General features: G+C 36.1%; 2 protein-coding genes across 2 annotated transcripts in view; one reads left to right on the forward strand and one right to left on the reverse strand.

Annotated features, from left to right (window-relative positions):
• Positions 1-1,564: 1,564 nt before the first annotated feature.
• The window catches only part of LOC143227482 (uncharacterized), a 73,825-nt gene continuing 52,957 nt past the window's right edge, over positions 1,565-22,432 (reverse strand). Inside the window, exons 10-11 of the mRNA XM_076458924.1 lie at positions 15,043-15,220; positions 1,565-8,976 (exon numbers count right to left, since the gene is read on the reverse strand). Coding sequence (XP_076315039.1) covers positions 7,475-8,976; positions 15,043-15,220 — 1,680 coding nt within the window. The 3' untranslated portion in view covers positions 1,565-7,474. The remainder of the gene's footprint in view (positions 8,977-15,042; positions 15,221-22,432) is intronic.
• LOC143227481 (uncharacterized) lies at positions 4,628-5,931 on the forward strand. The gene is made up of 3 exons (XM_076458923.1): positions 4,628-4,820; positions 4,865-5,315; positions 5,484-5,931. The coding sequence occupies exons 1-3, from the start codon at positions 4,628-4,630 to the stop codon at positions 5,929-5,931; spliced, it is 1,092 nt and encodes a 363-aa protein (XP_076315038.1).

A 22,432-nucleotide genomic window follows, 5' to 3' on the forward strand; every position in this document is an offset into this window, starting at 1 on the left:
ACTTGTTATTGACGTTAAACTTCAACTAGTGAGCGTGGGCTTCGCCTTTGCAGACATTGGATGTTCAGCAGTAAATGTGCAAAGTTTCACACGTCATATAGAGCTACCCGGAATAAACTTGTTAACAATGTGTCTCAAATTTTGCCTTTTGCGTTTCTTTTTTTGAAGAGTATATTTACAAACCTCATTTGAGTTAGATTTACTTAACATCAACACCTAGGGTAAAATAGTAATTGGTTGCTATTGTTATTTTTAATTAAAGGGGTGATAAAACAGAACTAACCAGGAAATCACAGGTCAGTCAAGTTCTATTTGTATTTCACTGAAAATGCTTTATAAAATTATTTACTGAAATATGATACTTTTATAACTTTTGTAGGCAGAGGTTAATGTCACATTAAGATTATTAGCTCCCTCTAGCTGATAAACAAATTGCATCACTCAAAAATACAGCTAACAACACTGTCCCTTATTATATTGTGAACTCTCTTGAAAATCATAATACAAAAAAATAACCACTGTATTGTCTATTTGCCAAGTTGTTTTAGCATTTTTGTATTTTCCAAAGTTCACAGTAAACAGAATGAATGGCACCTTATCCCTTATTTTCCCTAGTCATGTTGTTTCTTGGTTAATTCTTCTCGACCAGGTGGTTCAGTGAATCCACTAGTTACTATAACCTTGATTAATTATTCAAAGTAGTCTCAACAGGTTGGGTTTCTTGTTTGGAGTTTTCCAGTCGATTGTTTGCTCACCAGCATATTCCAAGTATGAACAAAATGGAAGAGTTTTGGTTTTGAATACCTGTGTTTAGATTTTATATACCATATCATTACTTCTTTTTAGTAAAGCATACTCCTTCCTCTTATCTGTTTTACCTTGGAATTTATCCTTTTTTGTGTCGGGGATTGTATAGTCATGTCAATAGAATCCAATCTTAACAGTATTAACATCATAGCTACTTTCAGTCTTTAGTCATACCACAGTATGCAGTTTCATTAAGATACAGTTACTAGATGAAGAATCAATGACAATAGCTCCTGATATAATTATAAAACTTCCTGGTGGTGCAATAATCACAACTCTGTTTCTGTTGCAAATTCAACCTTCAGAACAGTAATTACCATGTAATATTATGGGATTTTCTGGTCATAGACTTTGGTTTTTGCATCAATGTCTTCTACTGAATGAATGTCAGTTTTCAAAATGTACTCTGATTTAATGTCAAATTCTCACACATCATGAGGAATTGAAGCAGGCAACTACCAATGTTTTATTCTTGTTATGTTTCTTACCTGGAAAGTTTCTTAATGTTGTCAAAAGTTTAGTTGGGCAGCAAGATGAATAGTATGCTTTACATTATTCCAACTGTTCACCCTGGGTATGATTTTGAACTGACTGTTATGACCCTCAAGGTACTTTCCACCATAGTAAGTTAGGTTGTCAAATGGCTAGCTGAATTTTGAAACTGGATTTGGTTGGGTCCTGGCTGGATTACTGTAGGTGATACAGCAGTAATGGTATTAAGTGTAAACCAAATAAATTCTTCTGTGACACCACACTGGTAATAGTATAAACTTCTTTATTTGATCAACTTCTAAATGAATTTTAATGTTCTTATATGGTTAAAAAGATATTAATATGAAAATGTTAAAACAAGAAAATAGTTATGATGCAACTTTCATATTTTCACATATGTAAAAACTGTTCTACCAGGATCAAAATAGCAATGAAAACAAACTATACACAACACAAATTACTCAAGTGAGGTTTTTAACAGGTAAAGTCTGAAATCACCAACATTACTTTCAGCCAGTAACTTCCTAGACACATTTTAAATTTTTACTTCAAGCTTTTGATTTCCAGAAACTCTTCTCATGATATGTCGACTTTACACAAAAGAATAAAATCAATACTTTATAAAGTTCTTGTTAATAGGATCTTTAAGCAAGTAAAATAAATATTTGGACAAAATTAAACTGTTTTACTTTTTTTTTCAAATAAAGTTTAAAACAGACTCCCTTGACTATAAATGTATGAGACAGTTGTAAGGTTTCTTACTAGTATGTTATGTTTGATGTCTTTTTAAACAGTTGTTTAATCCCAGTAGATTTCAATAAGCTATATAACTATAAGGGTTAATCATGGTGTGTGTCCATTACCTATTTGTAATTCCTCAGAAAGGATATTAAATTGTTGAAAATGGTCTAGAGGATAGTTACTAGGATGTAAATGTTATCATATGAGGTTAAGTTAAGATCTTTGAACTTCCCTTTGCTTCAAAAAATAAGACCTACAGAACTGATTCAGGTGTTTAAGATTGGTATGAGAACTGACTGCTTTGAAGCATTGTTTTTTTTTCATATTTACTGGAATAAATGGTAAGACAAAAGGACATAAATATAAATTTCATCAGAACCACATTCAGGTCAGGCAGTTTGATTTTTCTAACAAGGAAGATGTATTTTGGAACAGGTTGCCTTCAGATGTGATTGATGTTGTTAATTTAAAAGAAGTTCAAGAAACCTTAATAATTATTTTAATGATAAAGACTTAACTTTAATTTTTTATATTTTTTAAAGTTTAGACTAATTTACCAAGTACAGCATCACAGGTGGATAAAATGGTCCCTTAATGTGATATGGTATAAAACTACACAACAGGCTATCTATTCTGTGGCAACCATTGGTATATATATATAAAAAAAATTGTTACTGTAAGCCCACAGACTGTCATGGTATAGGAGTGGTGCTTAAACACATATATAATGTTTCTCCCCTTTATGTATTCCCCAATATATATTCAAGTTATAGTTACAAATTGTTTTCCATAAACTCCACAACTATAAGGTTTCTACCAAGTGCATATTCTTTTATATACTTTTTAAATAACTACTTTCTAAAATTTTTTTTACCAAGTCAACAACAACATAAAAGTTTCTCCCTGGTATGTATTTTATGGTCTTTGTTTAAGTCACCATTTGATACAATCTATTTTTTACATAAACTATAACTGAAAGGATACTCTCCAGTGTATTTTTTTGATGTACTTTTAAATTAACATTTGATTGTTTGATTACAGTCAAATACAAAGCTACACAATAACATACCTAACATAAGTATTAAAACCAAGTTTCTAGTGTTAGAAGTTTGCAGACAAACTACTGTACAACAGAGGAGTTATCATTTCTTAAAAACTGTTTTTCACACACAATACAACCATATGGTTTCTTCCCAGCATGTATTCTGTAACAGATTTACCTTTGCACATTTGTTTTAGTGCCTATGCTTATTTCAATATAGTTTTCTTTTTTGCATGTGACATATATTCTTGACTGTGTATTGTGCAAGTCCTGCTGATTCTTGAAACTTGCACAGAGTTCTTGAAATTGAGAAGCAACAATATTTGTTCACAAAAATGCAAGTGAACTGCTGTCAAGTGAACTCTGGTGAAGGTTCTAGAGAGTTGCATGATTTGTATGCAAGTGACACACACACAAAGTATTGGACAGCTACAGTCAGTATGCTATAAGCATAGGAAGCTATAATTGTGATAAATGTCTGTTAATCAAAAACTATCAAATTTGGCCATAAATGTTATAGATTTCAAACATTTCAATCTGTTCAACTTCAGTTAATTACTTTGAACATTATTGTTTCTATGAGGACATTAAATATCTCCAATCAGTAAGAAGTGAACCTTTTGCTCTGTGAAGTCAATCGAGCTAGCAAGCTTCAGGGAGGTGTGCGACATATCAACCCAGAATCAATTTGCTCATTTTGGACCTGCATTATCAACAAAATATTCAGTTGTAGACAAGAAGTAAGACTCTGTATTGGTGGTGAGTTTCTAAAACTCTTGTATATAAGTCATCTTCGTAATAATAGTTATTAGTATTAACTGTTGTGCTCCAATGATCCTCAGAGCTATGTGGGCAGGGGCCTCAGCCCCTGGCAGGTTCAACCAAGCTCAACAGGTCTGTGGGGTAGGAGCCAGACAAAAGGCACACCCTGGTCCTCCAGGTTGGGGGTTGTGCAGTAGGCTAACAAACTACTCACTTAAAAACCAGCCTGTTACAGAAACCGCAGCAATATCTTCAAAACAGCAACATGGCCAAGGAAGAGTCCTCTCCAGTAGAGCCTATGATGCGAGCTGGTGAAAGCCCTCAGGAAGCCAGTGCGCCAATAACTCTTCTGACGACTAAGTCAACAACCAGTATAGGGACCTGGAACATCAGAACCCTATATGAGACCTGTAAAATAGCACAAGTTTGCAGAACAATGCACAGGTACAACCTGAAGATTCTTGGACTGTGCGAGACAAGATGGAACGGAATTGGGAGAACACGACTAGCAAGTGGAGACACCATCATCTACTCTGGACAAGAAGAGGGCCAGCCCCATACACACGGAGTAGCGGTGCTGATGACACCGATGCGAGCTCTGCTGTCCTGGGAACTAGTATCACCACGGATCCTGACAGCAAGGTTTAACTCAAAGGCAGAAAAGTCACCATCATACAGTGTTATGCTCCAACAAACGCTGCAGAGATGGAAGACAAAGAGACTTTCTATGAGCAAGTCCAAGCCATTATGGACAAAGCACCAAAAAGAGAATTGAAGATCCTCATGGGAGTCATGAATGCAAAAGTGGGAGCAGACAATACCAACAGAGAACTGATCATGGGCAGGCATGGCACTGGACAGCAGAACGAGAATGGCGAACTTTTCATGGAGTTCTGTACCTTCAATGACCTGGTCATTGGAGGCACCATCTTTCCCCATAAGACCATCCACAAGACCACCTGGACTTCCCCTGATGGTAAGACCGAGAATCAGATCGACCACATTACCATCGGCCGAAAGTGGAGAAGGAGCCAGCAAGATGTCAGGGTAAAGCAGGGAGCAGACACAGCATCAGACCACCACCTCCTTGTTGCTGTCCTCAAGACCAAGCTGAGAGTCTACAACGACCGGGCAGGAAGACCATCACACAAGTTCAACGTGCACAGCCTGAAAGAGAGGTGAAAAGCAGAATTCAAGCTGGAATTGAGGAACAGGTTCAGCCTGCTTTCCCAGCTGCTAGAGGAAACAATAGAAGAACAGTGGCACAGCCTGCACGACACCTGGAAGACAACATGCCAAACAGTCCTGGGGAAGAAAACAAGGAAATACAAAAAGTGGTTGACAACAGAAACATGGACACTGATCACCGAGAGAAGAGAACTAAAAGACCAGATCAACCAGACTCAAGATCAAGAAGAGAAGCAGGAATTGCAAACACGCTACTGGGAAAAGAATTGGGAAATGAAGAGAAGTGCGAGAAAAGACAAGAGAAACTTTATTGAGAATCTGACCCAAGAAGCAGAGACTGCAGCGGGCCAAAAAAACATGAAGAGGTTGTATGAGATTACAATGACCCTCTCTGGGAGAAACAGCAAACCCAGCTGCCCCATTAAAGACCAGAATGGCTGTACCAACATAGGGAAAAGGACAAGAGAGCAAGATGGGCAGAACACTTTAAGGAAACACTCAACAGACCAGCACCATCTGTTCCACCGAATATCCCACCACCTACTGAACTCCTCGATATCAACACCGGCCCCCCTACCAAGAATGAGATCACCAAGGCCATCAAGTCTCTCAAGTCAGGCAAAGCAGCGGGCCCCGATGGTATACCACCTGAAGCGCTGAAGGCAGACATCCGGACCTCAACTGACATGCTGCACCCACTCCTGTACAAGATCTGGGAGCAAGAAAGAGTCCCAGAAGACTGGAAGAAAGGCCACCTTGTGAAGCTGCAAAAGAAAGGGGACCTGTCATCCTGCAACAACTGGAGAGGTATCATGCTTTCTGTCCATACCAGGGAAAGTACTGGCAAGAATCATCCTAGAGAGACTGAAGATGGCACTGGACAAGAAACTTCGAGATGAACAGGCAGGCTTTCGGCAAGATAGATCATGCACAGACCACATCGCTACATTACGCATCATCATCAAACAGTCCCTGGAATGGCAGAGCCCTCTGTATTTAGTCTTTGTCAACTTTCAGAAGGCGTTTGATTGTGTCGAAAGAAACATTATCTGGAGACTGATGCAACACTATGGCTTTCCACCAAAGTTCATCATCATCATCTAACAATTGTATGAAGATGCCACCTGCCAAGTCATCCATGATGGGAAGCTGACGGAACCCTTCTCCATGCAAACTGGCGCTCGTCAAGGATGTCTACTGTCGCCGACGATCTTCCTGCAGGTGGTTGACTGGATAATGCGGCAGGCCACGGCAGGTAGGAGAACTGGTTTACAGTGGACCTTCACGAAGCAGCTGAAAGATCTGGACTTTGCAGACAATATCAGCCTTCTCTCCCACAAACAAGATGCGCAGGAGAAACTGAGCCGGGTTGCAGAAGAAGCGGAGAAGACTGGCCTCCAAATCAACATTGGGAAGACGGAGATCATGAGGGTAAACAACAGCCAGCAAGACCCAGTGCGACTACACCAAGAAGGCATCAAGGAAGTCAACAAGTTTGTCTACCTAGGAAGCGTCATCAGCAAAGATGGGGGGACAGATGAGGACATCAAGTGCCGAATAAACAAAGCCCGACACACCTTTAATACTCTGCTGCCCATTTGGAGATCAATATCCCTCTCACTCCACAACAAGATCCGGATCTTCAACACCAACTTCAAGTCGGTCCTACTTTATGGCTCAGAAACCTGGCGGGTAACCCAGACCAATACCCACAAACTCCAGACATTTATCGACAGATGTTTCAGGAACATCCTCAATATCAGGTGGCCGGAAGTTGTCTCCAACGACAAACTGTGGGACAGGACCAGACAAACCCCAATCGAGAATGACATCAAGAAACGGAACTGGGAATGGATCGGCCACACGTTGCACAAGCCTGCTTCTAGTGTCACCAGGCAGGCCCCTAACTGGAATCCACAAGGGAAGCGGAAAGTGGGTCGACCAAAACAGACTTGGCGCAGAAGTAGTGACGCAGAGGCGAAGGCAGCCGGTAAGATATGGGCAGCTGAAGAGGATCGCCCACAACCGTGTCCACTGGGGAGGTGTTGTTGCGGCCCTATGTTCCACAAGGAATCAAGAGGCAAGAATAAAAAGTGTTAACTGTTATTATATATCGTATTGTTTTTTGATTGTATATTAAAATATAATTGTGTTATAAAAGAAAATTGTACATATCAATTTTGTTGGCAAATAAAATAAATTTAGTGCATACCAGTATTTAATTATCTATGGAATTCAAATTCCAGTTATTTAAAATAGTAATACATTTACATACATAATACAATAGATCAGAGACTCATCGAAAATAAATTATAATACATAACAGTTATTTGACACATTTTTAATTTGCTCCAATTTTAATTTCTACCAAACTGTTTGCCATAATCTATACAACTGTAAGGTTTCTTTCCAACATGTGTTCTGTAATGTTTTTATAAATCACTATTTGTTCTTAGCTGTTTTCTCCCCAGTGTGCAGTCTTTGATGTGTTTTTAAATTACTATTTGTACCAAACTGTTTTCCACAGACTGTACAATTGTAAGGTTTCTCCCCAGTGTGTATTCTTTGATGTATTTTTAAATTACTGTTTGTACCAAAGTGTTTTCCACACACTGTACAACCGTAAGGTTTTTCCCTAGTGTGTATTCTTATATGTCTTTTCAATATATTATTTGTACCAAAGTGTTTTCCACATACTGTACAATTGTAAGGTTTCTCCCCAGTGTGTATCCTTTGATGGTGGTTTAAATTACAGTTTGATACAAATTGTTTGGCACAAACTGTACAACTGTATGGCTTCTCCCCAGTATGTATTCTTAGATGTGTTTTTAAGTTATTGTTTCTACCAAAGTGTTTTCCACACACTGTACAACTGTAAGGTTTCTCCCCAGTGTGTATTCTTTGATGTCTTTTTAAGATACTATTTGTAACAAAGTGCTTTCCACAAACTTCACAGATATAAGGCATCTCACCAGTGTGTATTCTTTGATGTATTTTTAATTTACTTTTTTTTCCAAACTGTTTCCCACACATTGTACAACTATATGGTTTTTCTCCAGTGTGTATTCTTTGATGAGTTTTTAAGTTACTGTTTGTACCAAAGTGTTTTCCACACATTGTACAACAGTAAGGTTTCTCCCCAGTATGTATTCTTTGATGTCTTTTTAAGATATTACTTGTACCAAAGTGTTTTCCACACACTATGCAACTGTAAGGTTTTTCCCCAGTATGTATTCTTTGATGGTGTTTCAATTTACAGTTTGATATAAATTGTTTTTCACACATTGTACAACTGTAAGGTTTCTCCCCAGTGTGTATACTTTGATGTCTTTTTAAGATACTATTTGTACTAAACTGTTTCCCACACACTGTACAACTGTAAGGTTTCTCCCCAGTGTGTATTCTTTGATGATGCTTTAAATTACAATTTGATATAAATTGTTTACCACAAACTGTACAACTGTAAGGTTTCTCACCAGTGTGTATTCTTTGATGTATTTTTAACTCATTATTTGTACCAAACTGTTTTCCACACACTGTACAACTGTAAGGTTTCTCACCAGTGTGTATTCTTTGATGTATTTTTAACTCATTATTTGTACCAAACTGTTTTCCACACACTGTACAAGTGTAAGGTTTCTCACCAGTGTGTATTCTTTGATGTATTTTTAACTCATTATTTCTACCAAACTGGTTTCCACAAACGTTACAAAAATATGGTTTCTTTCCAAAGTATAACCTCTTTTGTTTTTTTATGTTATCAAATGTTTTCATACAACTGTATAGTTTATCCTGATGCTCATGTATATTAGATGATTTTAGGTTATTTACACTTAACTCTCTTTCTCCACAAATATTGTTGTTTGGGAAATTTAGGTCTTCTTTTATAACACCATAACCAGGAAATTGAGCCCCACAAACAATGTTCACTCTGGTCCTTATACCTAAAATATATATACATGATGTCACAAAAATACTTAATAATAAATATATCATAAATGTATATTAATGTTCTAATATAATACCCTTATTTAAAAATTTATTTACAGTTGGACCCTGTAGTACCTATTATATTACTATTGCAGGTGAAATTGAAACATAACCCCCAATTAAATACTAAATTTAATATAAGTATGAAGTTCTTAATTTTATAAAAACAATATTTAAAAACAGCCTCAATCTCCCCTTGTGAGAGGATTGTGACATCTTGTTCTCTTGTCATCATCTCTTCTTTGATTTATTTACCTCCCCACCAAGAACTAAAATATTTTATGTAAAATACTTTCTATAATATCATCTAACTGTTATGGTAGAAAAATTTATATTCTTTAATCTTTTTTGTGTAAAGAGTAATCGAATAAAAATTGAAACCCTTCCTGTCACATTTTTGCTTTTACAATTTTCTTAAAGGTTTTCCTGAGGTCTACACTTATTATATTTGTAACCAATAGAAAGCTTATGTTTCAACTGATTGATTGCCTTTTATCATTTAGAGGACCAGAAAACATGTGACAGTTACAGAACAGTGTCAGTTTTTTTTTAAATATTACTACCATTATGTTTACATATATATATATGAAACCCCTGAAACCACTCCAAGGAACCTTCGGGTTACGTTGAGAAACCCTGTTCTAATATGTTCAACAGAAATAAATATAAAAACATTAAAACTAAAGCTAATTGTAATCAAGTTCTCATATGTTCAAAATAGAATTAAAAAGAAACTGTTGATAAAAGTCCTCATTCAAGAGAGGTTTTCTTTTTACTTGACAAAGTCTAGAATCACTTATGGAAATATTGACAGTACAGTGTCTTAAAAACCACAGTACTTTCCTGGATTAACTGTTGAGAGATATTTTCCAACTTAAAGTTCTTGTTGTGAAATCTTCTGAGTTATCGACTTTAACATGATAACAATAATATAGTTCTAGTTCTTGGTTGAAAGTTCTATATATGTTAAATACAAATTAAATATGTTAAATTTATAAATGCAAAGATATAAACTAAACTCAAAAGATTTTATATATAAATATACATATATATATATATATGTATATATTATTTATGAAGTTGTCATTCTTCTAATCTGAAGTTGTTTACTTACTCTCCTCAGTATGATAAATTAAGAAATTGGAGATTTAGTATTATTCAAGTTTCAGATTCTATGGTGCTTGTAGTGTTCCCCAAATCATATCTATCAAAATAAATAACAGCACTACAGTCTCTGGATATCTTGTAACATTAATCTACAGAAATGGGTTTCAATCACTATTCACAAAGTTTATACATGAATAACCTGGAAGAAAACAAACACTGGTCACGTGAGAAGTTACTTAATGTTTCATTTTATAGAAACAAGAACTGTTTCCACATTCTTTTACAGAAAAATGTAATTCTAATTTTTTTTAAATGACTTGTTAACATTTTATCATTTCAAAACTTTTCACTCAATAATTCCCAAGTAAAAACTAACAAAGGGCAAACACAGATCTACACACTTCAAATTAGTATCCTATCACATGGTTCAATAACAATTAAAAGATCAGCAATTACTCAAAGAATTCTTTGACCTTTTTCTTACAGATAAATCAGTGCTTGTCACAATATTTAGTTATTTACATTCAAATCCTAAAGAAACTACTTTATTATCACTGAATATGAAAAACTTGGCATAAAATCATAATAAATCAAATTGTAATATTATGTAACTGTAATTTATTTATCACTACTCTGATGAGTATAAAATTTAATGTGAAGTACTCATTATAAAAAAGATACATCTAATGTAAAGTCTAAATTTACAGGCCTTCAATGCCATTTGTTTACAGAATCATAATATAGAAAATCTTGCTATATCTTCTCTTTCACAACTTGCCAAATCTGATGTTTTTTACTGCATTATATATATAACCAATAGAAAGCGCATACTTTAGTATAGCAAATAATGTACCATATTGCATTATATATATAACCAATAGAAAGCGCATACTTTAGTATAGCAAATAATGTACCATATTGCATTATATATATAACCAATAGAAAGCCCATATTCTAATATATCAAATGACCTACCATATTACATTATGTATATAACCAACAGAAAACCTATACTTTAGTATATCAAACAATGTATCATATATACATTATATATATATTATAATACATTATATATACACTGCTGGCCAAAATCTTAAGGCCAATGAACATAAAGACAAAATATGCATTTTGCGTTGTTAGACTCAACCATTTATTTGAGTAGAGCTTCAAAAGATGACAATAAAAAAAGGGAAAATAAAAATAAAAAAACATTTTTAGCATTTAATAAGAAAAATGTGAAGACTATGAAATTAGCCTAAATACTAGCTGGTCAAAAGTTTAAGACCTCACTGAAACGAAGCATTAATCGGTAAACACGTAACAAAATTTATACATTTGTGTTCAAGCATTAGCATTGTTAACATCTCCCACTGACATCTCCTTGTTACATTGGGTAAAAACATGGCAAAGGCTAAAAGTTAATTGAGTTTCAACATGGCAGAATTGTGTAGCTGCAAAGCAAGGTCTCTCTTAATGTGCCATTGCTGGTGAGACTTGGCATAGTAAAACTGCTGTTGCAAATTTCTAAAACACCCTGAGAAATAGGGAACGAGAATTTTAAGTGGTCGGCCCAAGAAAATATTTCTGGCGTTGAGCAGGAGGATTCGACAGGTTGTCCAACAAGACACCAGCCGATCGTTAAACCAGATTAAGGAAATTACAGATGCAGAGTGCAGCTCGAGAACAATAAGATGTCATCTATGAGAGAAAGGCTTTACAAACCGTAAACATCTTCAAAGGCCATACTTCCTTCCACACCACGAAACAGCTCGGTTAAACTTTGCTGAGAAGCACCAAACATGGGACATAGAAAAGTGGACAAAGGTTTTGTTTCCTGATGAGAAAAAATTTAACCTGGATGGTCCAGATGGCTTTCAATGTTACTGGCATGATAAGGATATCCCACCGAAGGTTCCATCATGATTTGGGATGCTTTCTCCTTCCATAGAACAATGGAGCTTCAGGTTACACAGGGGCATCAAACAGCAGCTGGCTATATAGGCATGTTAGAGAGAGCATTCTTATTGACTGAAGGCCCTCACTTGTGTGGAAATGACTGGATCTATTAGCAGGACAATGCTGCAATCCACAATGCCTGCAGGACAAAGGACTTTTTCCTGACAAATAACACAATTCTTTTGGACCATCCAGCATATTCGCCTGAACTGAACCTCATTGAAAATGTTTGGTGGTGGATAGCAAGGGAAGTCTATTGAAATGGACGTCAACTCCAAACAGTACACAATCTTCGTGAAGCCATTTTCACCACTTGGAATAACATTCCAGCCAGCCTTCTGCAAGCATTTATATCGACCATGTCAAAGTGAATGTTTGCAGATATTCGCAATGATGGCCATGCAACTCACTACTGAGACCTTTTGTTGGGCATTTCTTACCCTGTTTAGGACTTCTTTTTGGTATAGTCTTAAACTTTTGACCAGCTAGTATTTAGGCTAATTTCAGTGTTTACATTTTCCCTATTAAATGCTAAAAAAAAAATTATTTTTATTTTCCCTTTTCTTATTTTCATCTTTCAAAGCTGTACTCAAATAAGTGGTTGAGTCTAACAATGCAAAATGCATATTTTTTCTTTATGCTCATTGGCCTTAAAATTTTGGCCAACAGTGTATATAACCAACAGAAAGACCAAACTTTAGTATATCAAATAATGTATCATATCACATTATATATATAACCAACAGAAAGCCCATACTTTAATCTATCAAATGATGTCCCCTATTACATTATATATATGTGTGGGCTGCCCCCAAACTCAAGTTAAGGCCCAAAGAAGGTCAGCTCATTGGATGATAAACCTCCTGACAAAGTAAAGCCAATAACTCTCATCAAGGACTACTATTTGAAGCCTGTGTAACTGTACTGATGGAAGATATAACCTCCAAAGTGGTAATATAGAACTTGAAATTCCTAATTCAAAATGAAAAACCAAACACAATCATGTTGGCCAAAATAAACAAAAAAGTTGAAAAAATTGTAATGAAGTATTAAGTCCCATAACTCAGCAGAAATATAAAATAATTCCACTATGGAATAATTTACAAATATCACTATTTTATAATAAACAGTAAACTAATTGAGAAAAATTGATACAAAAATAAGAAAAAAAGTTGAAGAGAGTACAAACTAAACATCTGAACATGAGCACTGCTGAGTAAGAAGTGATAGTTGAATAGAATAGCATTAAGGGGGGTCACCTGGGTGTGTGGTAAGGCTGTTAGTGCAGGTCTGTTGCATGAAAAATTGCAGTTAAACCATATAAATTGAGGGGTGCTTGGGAGCAAAAGACTCATGGTATGTGCAAATATTTTCACAAAAAAGGTCTGCTGTGAAAGATAATAGCTGTACATGAGAGTGAAAGTAAGGTACCATGCTGAACATAATTTGTAAGTTCTACAACAATGGGTAGTTATCAGAGGATTGGAAGTTAGCTAATTTCACTCCTCTTTTCAAGGAAAATGATGAAAATTGTTGCAATAATCATAGGCCCATTAGTCTTACATCAGTTATAGAAACTGTTTAGGAAAGTCTGATAAAAGATCCTTTGTAAAGTTTAGAATTTTATTGGATAGTCAACATAGTTTCAATATGAGAAAATCTTGTGAAAACATTTTTTTTACAATTCTTGAAAATGTTACTGCTTATGTAGATGAGGGTTAGGGTGTAGATTTGGTGAATCTGGATTTCTGGAAAGCATTTTACAAAGTGCCACATAAAAGGCTTGTAAAAAAAAATCTGTATAGATGTGGGGGGTAAGTTAGCAAATAGAATAGAAGAGTGACTGGATGAAAAATTGTTATGGTCTGTTATGAATTCCACACAATGTTAAACAAGGGGTATCTGTTCTATTCATCCCTAGTTTAGTATTGAAAGTCTAGAAGGAAAGCAGTTGTTCATCACCACCCACTGCCAACTCTTGGGCTACTCTTTTAACAACAAATAGTGGGATTGACCATCACATTATAATGACCCATGGTTGAAAGAACTAGCATATTTGGTGGGATTTAGATAATTTAGTGAGTTGGGTAAATAAATGGCAAATAGGCTTTAATCATAATAATAAATGCAGGATAATACATGTGAGTTATCTCAATTTCAGTTGTAAGTATAATTTGGGTGGGAATAACCTTAATAGTGTCATGAAAGAAAAGGATCTTGGTGCAATAACTGATCAGTCTTTAAACCATCCATGCTTATGGAATGGCAAATAAAAGTTGTATGTTTACAGAAATACTGAATAAAAGTCTAAAGAGATTATAATTTTATTGTATAGTTCATTGGTTTGGCCACATTTGGAATAGTGTGTTTAATCTGCTCATACCTTAGAAAACACATCGAACTGTTGGAAAGGGTTCAGAGAAGGGTAATTAGAATGGTACCAAGAATGGAGGGGTTTTCATAAACTGTCTTCTCTTGAGAAATGAAGAGTTAGATGGAATCTGATTGAAGTGTTTAACATCATAGAACTGATAATGTTGGTGCAACATTTTCTTTTGATACTTAACAGTGAGAACAGTAGGATTAAAAAATACAAATTTTTGGCACAGTAAAAGTCATTTTCAGAATTTCATTTTTAAAACACACTTATTGGCCTTTGGAATGGGCTGCCTTCAGATATTGTGGATACAGTAAATTTAAGTGAGTTTAAGAGAAAACTTGGTAATTATGTCAATGAAAAGGGCTAGCCTTAAGATTTTTTAAATTATTCATTTTAGATTTATTTATTAAAGATTTTAGTTTGTTTTTAGGATGGGACAACCGAGATGGACAAATAGGTCCTGTGTTGTCACAGAAGTTATAGTAAAGAAATTATGTTTATCAATCCTATCAACCAAGTTTATACGGTGTCACACCAGTGTCAAAGAGCTCAAGTTTCATGAGAGGTCCATACTCACCAGATGTTCTTTCTAATCCAGATTCAATATCTCTTTGAAATCCACTTTCTCTTTTCACATTTGTAACATTATTTTGTGAATTATTTTGATCCTCATTATCACTGTAACTAAACTTTGAAATAACATCATCAGGTAACAGATTGCCAGTCTCTTCCATTTTCACTTGAACAGATAGATTCTAAAATCAAATAACAAACAACATTTAAAACGTATAATAACTAGTGTTATCACTATATGAAAGAAACACAGAAAATATCTCAATAACCTTGAAAAGTCTTTATCAAAGTGAAGAGAGCAAGAATAGAGAAAAGGTTTGAAACTATAATGCTAAATATGTGAAACAAGTCATAGCTATTAATCCAGCTAAAGAAAAGGTTGCTAGGTGGAAGAAAAACTACAACAAAGATATCAGCAAAAGCCAGAAATTGATGAGGGCAGTTCTAAGAAAGCTATGCAAAGGATAGCCCTAGAGCCCAGTCACTCTCAATACTTAGCGTCAGAAAACCTACAAAATAAGTGTAAAAAAAATTTTAAATAAAAGAATCAGGAAGAAGAAATGGGTGCACCAAAAAGTAAGAAAACAAAGTAGGAATAGGTAGGATAACATTACAACACTTGGTGATTTTTGACATGATGCAACCTCAAAATGGTTGTGGTCATCATTCCACCTATTTCTACTTGATGTTTTATTTTGATTCAATTATTGACTATGAGTTATATCAGTTGCAAGTCCTTTCTAAATACTCAACAAAGTTAAAATTTTCAAAAATCAGGGGTGTTTTAGATACTATTCTTAAGGTTCACCCCTTACCAGTCAAATATCTATAATATCTCCCTTAAACAAACTATGACTATCAGAAAATTCTGTCTTACTTCCAACATCACACACCCCCTTACGATGTTATGCATTTTTAGGGCCACATAATTTGATTACATACATGTATTTGTACTAAGTTGTTGAAGCAAAGTTCACAACAGAGAAATTTAGCTATATACATCTTTCTTTAGTTTTAACAACTATTAAGTTATAAAAAACACATGTAACAGAAATGGGTGGAATAAGGGCCACATCCAGTATAAAGTTGCACCATGTCAAAAACTATAAAGTGTAATTACATGACATCCATTCCTACCTTGTTTCCTTACTTTTTGGTGAACCCATCCTACTTCCTAAATGTTTTATTTAAATATCTTTTTAGACTTGAATAAATTTTTTATTTATAATGTATTTTATAATAATAATTTTATTAAAATACATTGATAGTAGGGTGGTTTAATTAAATTCCAAATGTAACACAGTAGTATGTGAAGAAAGGAGTTTAGAAATGGTGGCAGCATTAAAGGATTAAGGATCTACAATAGTGGCTCAGGGTGAATGTGGTGTGTTGCAGTGATTCTTATATTTATCAACCTCCAGAATTCTCTCCTTCCACTCACAAATTGCCTTGCACAGTAAAGACATTGGTGGATGTTTGAATTACAAAGAAGGTAAATTATATAGAGAGAACTTTCACTGCAAGGTCCCATCACCAATACAGGATCTCATGTGGAGGAAAAGATTAAAATAATCACACAGTAGTATTTTATATATGACCAGCTCTGGCACTCTAATGCTTCAGTTCTATCAGTTTTATAGAACTCTCCACAAGATGGCACTTTAATAACTTTCCAGGTTTCAACACTTTTCTTACTTAAAAATGTATTTCACATTGATATTTATGCCTCTGCACCACTAAGAATCATTTCCTCATGCACAACTGTAGTGGAATTTTCTTTGCCTTAAACAACTTTCCATTCCTATATGTCTACATGTAATGCACCAGCTTATGACATGACCATTATAATGTAGCCCTTCACCAATGGGTGGTGGATACAGCATCCATACACAGTAAATCTTGTGAGCACAAGCACATATCATAGGCTCCTTCTTGATAAGGCAAACAAAATTCATTGTAATTTGGAGGGGAAAATGGTACAGAAAGGTATCTACCTATCTATCTGAAATACATTTCTTAAGTGAGAAAAATCACAACTTTGGACACAATACCTACCATTATATACCATGAATAGCTAGTATCCTACACTGATAATGGTGTGTGAACAAATGAAATTTAGTTTACAAATGAGTATCTTTCTGAAATAGTGAAAAAAAGGACAAGATTACAAGATTTGGTTTCCATGGGATGGAAGTCACCTGGTAGAGAACCAACAAGTGGGCCAGAATTTCACTTGGTTCATAAGATAATGAGAAACCAATTTGAAGAAAAATATATTTTCAAGATGGTTGGTAACAGATATTAAAACTTTAATTAAAATAAAGTACAGAACAATGTTTCAACCTTCTTAGGTCATCTTCAGGTTAACAAGGTTACTAACTCTCTTTGTTCTGCACTTTATTTTAATTAAAGTTTTAATACTGATACCAGCCATGTTTAGAAAGGATATTTACACTTCATTCTATCTGATTTGTTGTTTTTCATTTCATACAAGGTGTGAAAATGGCCAGGTCCTTTATATAAATATATCATAAAAAGAGTCTTGCAGGAAAAATCCCATCTCAGTGATGGGTACCAAGCAAAGTCAGATACGTTTAAAACTTTCTCTCCTCTCATGCTTGATGCAACTTTTGGGTAAACAATTCTTGTGAGAAAATGATGACCATTCAGAAGGGTCTGTTGACACCAAACACAATGAATGTAATGTTTAGTTCCACTTGTTCAGTTTATGACTGATTGATTGATTTAGTGTTTTATGGCACAAAGCAGCTAGGCTATCTGCGCCAAACATCCAGTAAAAAGGTAAAATAAATTAAATGTAGTAAAATACATAAAAGAGAATGAAGGTAAAACAAAACATCATTGAAAAACAGAAAAAGTATAAAATCAATGTTGACACCTAGTCTACAATGTTAAGAGAGAAAGCAGAATAAGAGAAGTTGTAAAGGACTTTCTCTATCAAAATGGTAATGATCATAACCCGCCAGGAAGACTAACAGGTAAGTACAAGAACCACCGTCATTCACCTGAAGTTGGTCTTTCCAGTCCCGGTTCAGGGTTATGTGTCATTATGGCCATTACTAAAAGGTAAAGTAATAAAAGTGTTAAATGACATGCAGCAAAAGTGTAATAACAACTCGCCAGGACGACTAACGGGTAGTTAAATGGATAGTTCAAACAGCAGCAACTGGAAAGTTGGCCTTTCCAGTCTTGGTGTCGAGTTATTTAATGTTCTAGCCATTTTACAGTGTCAAATTGAACTAGAGAGATTGAGACTGAAAAGGGAACCACAATTAAAAAGATGTAATGAATAAAAATCAAACACTTAAATGAGGTTAAAAAAATTAATGGCCATTTAAAAACTAAAAACTTTATCAAGGTGGACAGTGTCACCTGAAGTTGGCCTTTGCAGTCTTGGTGTCGAGTTATTTAATGTTCTGGCCATTTTACAGTGTCAAATTGAACTAGAGAGATTGAGACTGAAAAGGGAACCACAATTAAAAAGATGTAATGAATCAAAATCAAACACTTAAATGAGGTTAAAAAAATTAATGGCCATTAAAAAACTAAAAACTTTATCAAGGTGGACAGTGTCATCATCACCAATAACACAGTTTAAAGTTACAGACAAACCCTGTGACAGAACATGTTTAAAATAGTGCCGTCGTTGAGAGTCATAACGATGGCAGAAGAGTAAAATGTGGCTACAGTGATTTGAGTGTGACACAAACTACACACTGGTGCATCAGTTCCAGATAAAAAAAAATGATGAGTTAAAAAACTGTGACCAATGCGTAGTCTAGTAAGAACAACTTCCTCCTTCCGAACCTTACGGAAGCAAGACAGCCAAAGCCCAATATAGGGTATTATTTGAAAAAGCTTGTTGTCACATTGCTTACTACAAGTGGACTGCCAGCTGGCACGGAGCCGAGCCTTGAATACAGGACCATAGTCCATGTACGGAATAGGCACAGTGGTGACAGTGCCAGAGCAGACAGATTTAGCTGCCACGTCTGCAAGCACATTCCCGCGAATACCAACGTGGTCTGGTATCCAGAAAAACTGGATAGAAGTAGATGTTAATGTGAAATGGGCCAGTCGGTTTTGAATATCAGCGAGAACAGGGTGTGAGCCAACGTGAAGTGATTCCAAAGCCAGCAGAGAACAAAGGGAGTCAGTATAAATAGTGCAGTTGGAGTACTGCTCAGCTTCAATATGATCCAGGGCATGAGATATGGCATACAATTCAGGAGTGAACACAGAAGCTGTAGAGGGGATTCTGCATACAACCACCGCACTGCAACAAACCATGGCAGAGCCCACAGAGTCACCTGATTTTGAACCATCCGTATAAATTGGAATAGAAAGGTTGTTCGAAAGATATTCAATAAATAAAAGACGGTACTTCCAGTCAGGAGTATCTGCCTTTTTTAGATGACTTAAAGAAAGGTTACATTTGAGGGCTGTAATATGCCATGGGGGGATGGGCTGACCAGTGGATTCTGCAATGTTTTCCAAGGACAGACCCAATTCATCCAATTACGCCTGGATGCAAAGGCCAAAAGGAGCAATGGCAGATCATCTGTTTTGAAAAAGTAAGGCCCACTGAAGAAGGAAAACACATCCCCAAGTGGGATGCTTTGGTAAGGAGCAAAGTTTCCAAGAATACAGTAAAGACAGTTGCAAACGGCGAAAGTGCAGAGAAGGTTCGTGAGATTCCACATGTAAGCTCTGAACTGGGGAGGTGCGGAAAGCCCCAGTGCAGAGTCAAAGTCCTTGATGATGAATGGGGTCCAGCATCTTTAACGCCGAGGGTCTAACAGAGCCATAGACCACTGATTCATAGTCGAGTTTTGAACAAATAAGAGCACGATATATCTTTAACATAGAACATCGATCCACTCCCCAACTGGCAGTAGAGAGGACATGGAGGATGTTCAGTGCTCTTGTGCATTTGATCCGTATCTGCTTTAAGTGTGGTATAAAGGTCAGCTTATCTTCAAAGATAAGCCCCAAGAACTAGGTCTCAGGAACAGCTGGCAGCGAAACTTCACCGATATGGAGTTCAGGATCAGGGTGGGTAGCCCATTGGTGGCAAAAGTGCATGCAAATGGTTTTAGAGAGAGGAAAATTAAAGCCGTTCGCCATAGTCCACCTCAGTTCACAATTGAGGGCAGTTTGTAGTTGCCGCTCAATACATCTCATGTTCGACGACTGACAAGAGATGTGAAAGTCGTCAACATAGAGCCTGTTTGCAAGAGTGAGAGGGAGTTGTTCAGTGATAGCATTTATCTTTATACTGAAAAGTGTAACACTCAAAACACAGCCCTGAGGGACCAAGTTCCTGTATAAAAGAAGGGGAAAATGTCGAACCCACACAAACTTGGAATATCCTGTACATTAAAAATTTTTAATAAACATAGGTAAATGGTAAGCCTTCTTAATGTCAAAGAATATTGAAACAAGATGTTGGCATTTGAAAAAGGCTTCTCTGATTGATTTTTCAAGTCGAATTAGGTGGTCTGTGGTGGAATGCTGTCGTCGGAACCCACACTGGGTGGGCGAGAGGAGGTTGTTTGATTCAAGGAACCAAACAAGACGAGTATTAACCATCCTCTCTAAAGTCTCACAGAGACAGCTCGTCAAAGCAATTGGATGGTAGTGTGAAGGTATCTTGGGATCTTTCCCAGATTTAGAGAAGGTTAAGATAATAGCCTGGTGCCAAGCATCAGGTAAAACATTCTCCTGCCAGATCTGGTTAAAAACAAGTAGAAGAATATCATAGTTTACATCATCAGGTCCAACAGATGTACTGTCAGACCGATGAAGGGCCATTTTCAGTTCCACCAGTGTAAAGGGACAATTATAGTCAAAAAGACAGTCAGTTTGCAAGGAAAGAGGTGAATGCTCTGCCCGAGTCTTGATGGCCAAGAAGGTGGAGGAACAAGCAGAAGTGCTAGATACCTGGCAAAAGCTTTAACCTAGAGTATCGGCAATTCTTTGGACATCAGCTACCTCTTGGCCATCAGAGAGTATGATGAAGAGGGGGACAGAATTGCAGTGCCCACTGACCTTTTGAATCCTGTCCCATATGACCTTGGAACTGGTGGTAGAAGATATGCTAGTTGTGAACTTAATCCAAGATTCCTTCTGGCTTTGACGTCTTACCCACCTAGCATGCACACGGGTCCGTTGGAAAGTGATGCGGTTTGAAGTGTGGGATATCTACGGAAAATATCCCAGGCTCGTTTTTGAGCCTTCCGTGCCAAGTGGCAAGCAGGATTCCACCACGGACAAGGATATTGTGGAAAACGTGTCGAGGTTTTAGGAATACACTGAGCAGCTGCTTGTATAATACAGTCAGTTACCGCTGCCACACAGTTGTCTATTGATGGCTGATTCACGATGGCAGGATCAAGTTCTGCAAGAGCAGTGAAAGTGGACCAGTTTGCCTGATCCAGGTTCCACTGGGGCATGCGGGTAGGGTGGCATCAACCACGGCCAGTCTCTCTCAAAAGTATAGGAAAATGATCACTGCCTAGTGGATTATTGTCAACCCTCCATGAAAAATAGGAAAATAATGAAGGGGAGCAAACCGAGAGATCAATAGCAGTAAAGGACTGACTAGGTGCATGAATATAAATGGAAGAACCAGTATTGAGAAAGAAAGATTGTGATCAGAGAGCATACGCTCTACAGAGCAACCCCTCCTATCAATAACAGCACTTCCCCAGAGGGGATGATGTCCATTAAAGTCCCCCAGGATTAGAAATGGAGACGGCAACTGTTCAACGAGAGCATTAAGGTCTGATTGATCATATGTCTCTCCAGGGAACAAGTTCATGACAGGTTTGGGATTTATTTTTATTATTATTTTCCCATCCCTCTGATAACATAATGGCTGATTAAACACAAAATACTAAACCTTTATGTGATGTAACATAATTGTTGATTATACAGATTTCTATTATGTAACATAATGGCTGAATTAAGAAAGGATACTACACATTTACATTGTGAAAAAAATAACAGTTGATTCAATAGAAAATTATACTTCTTACAGTTGTGTATAACGTGTAACTTGACACAGAATTCTAGCTGCACACAATACTGACCAGATTATAGTGACTTAATGAAAAAATTCTCAAACTCACTTTTAGTATAAACACATGTTAAAATGATGTTGGATAGATGAATAAGCAAGTCATGTTACAACCACAGACGATATAAAATTGTGACAGAACAGCTTGCATAAGAACTACAATTGACATTCTGTAGCATTTTAAAGACAATATAATACAAATGAAAATTGATCACTTTTCAAAAAGGTGTACAACAGTCCTTTCTTATGCAAAAAATTCATAAATACAGACCATAAAGATTTATTCAAATTA

Source organism: Tachypleus tridentatus, chromosome 9, assembly GCF_004210375.1.
Source record: "Tachypleus tridentatus isolate NWPU-2018 chromosome 9, ASM421037v1, whole genome shotgun sequence".
In the NCBI taxonomy this organism is placed as follows: Eukaryota; Metazoa; Arthropoda; class Merostomata; order Xiphosura; family Limulidae; genus Tachypleus; species Tachypleus tridentatus.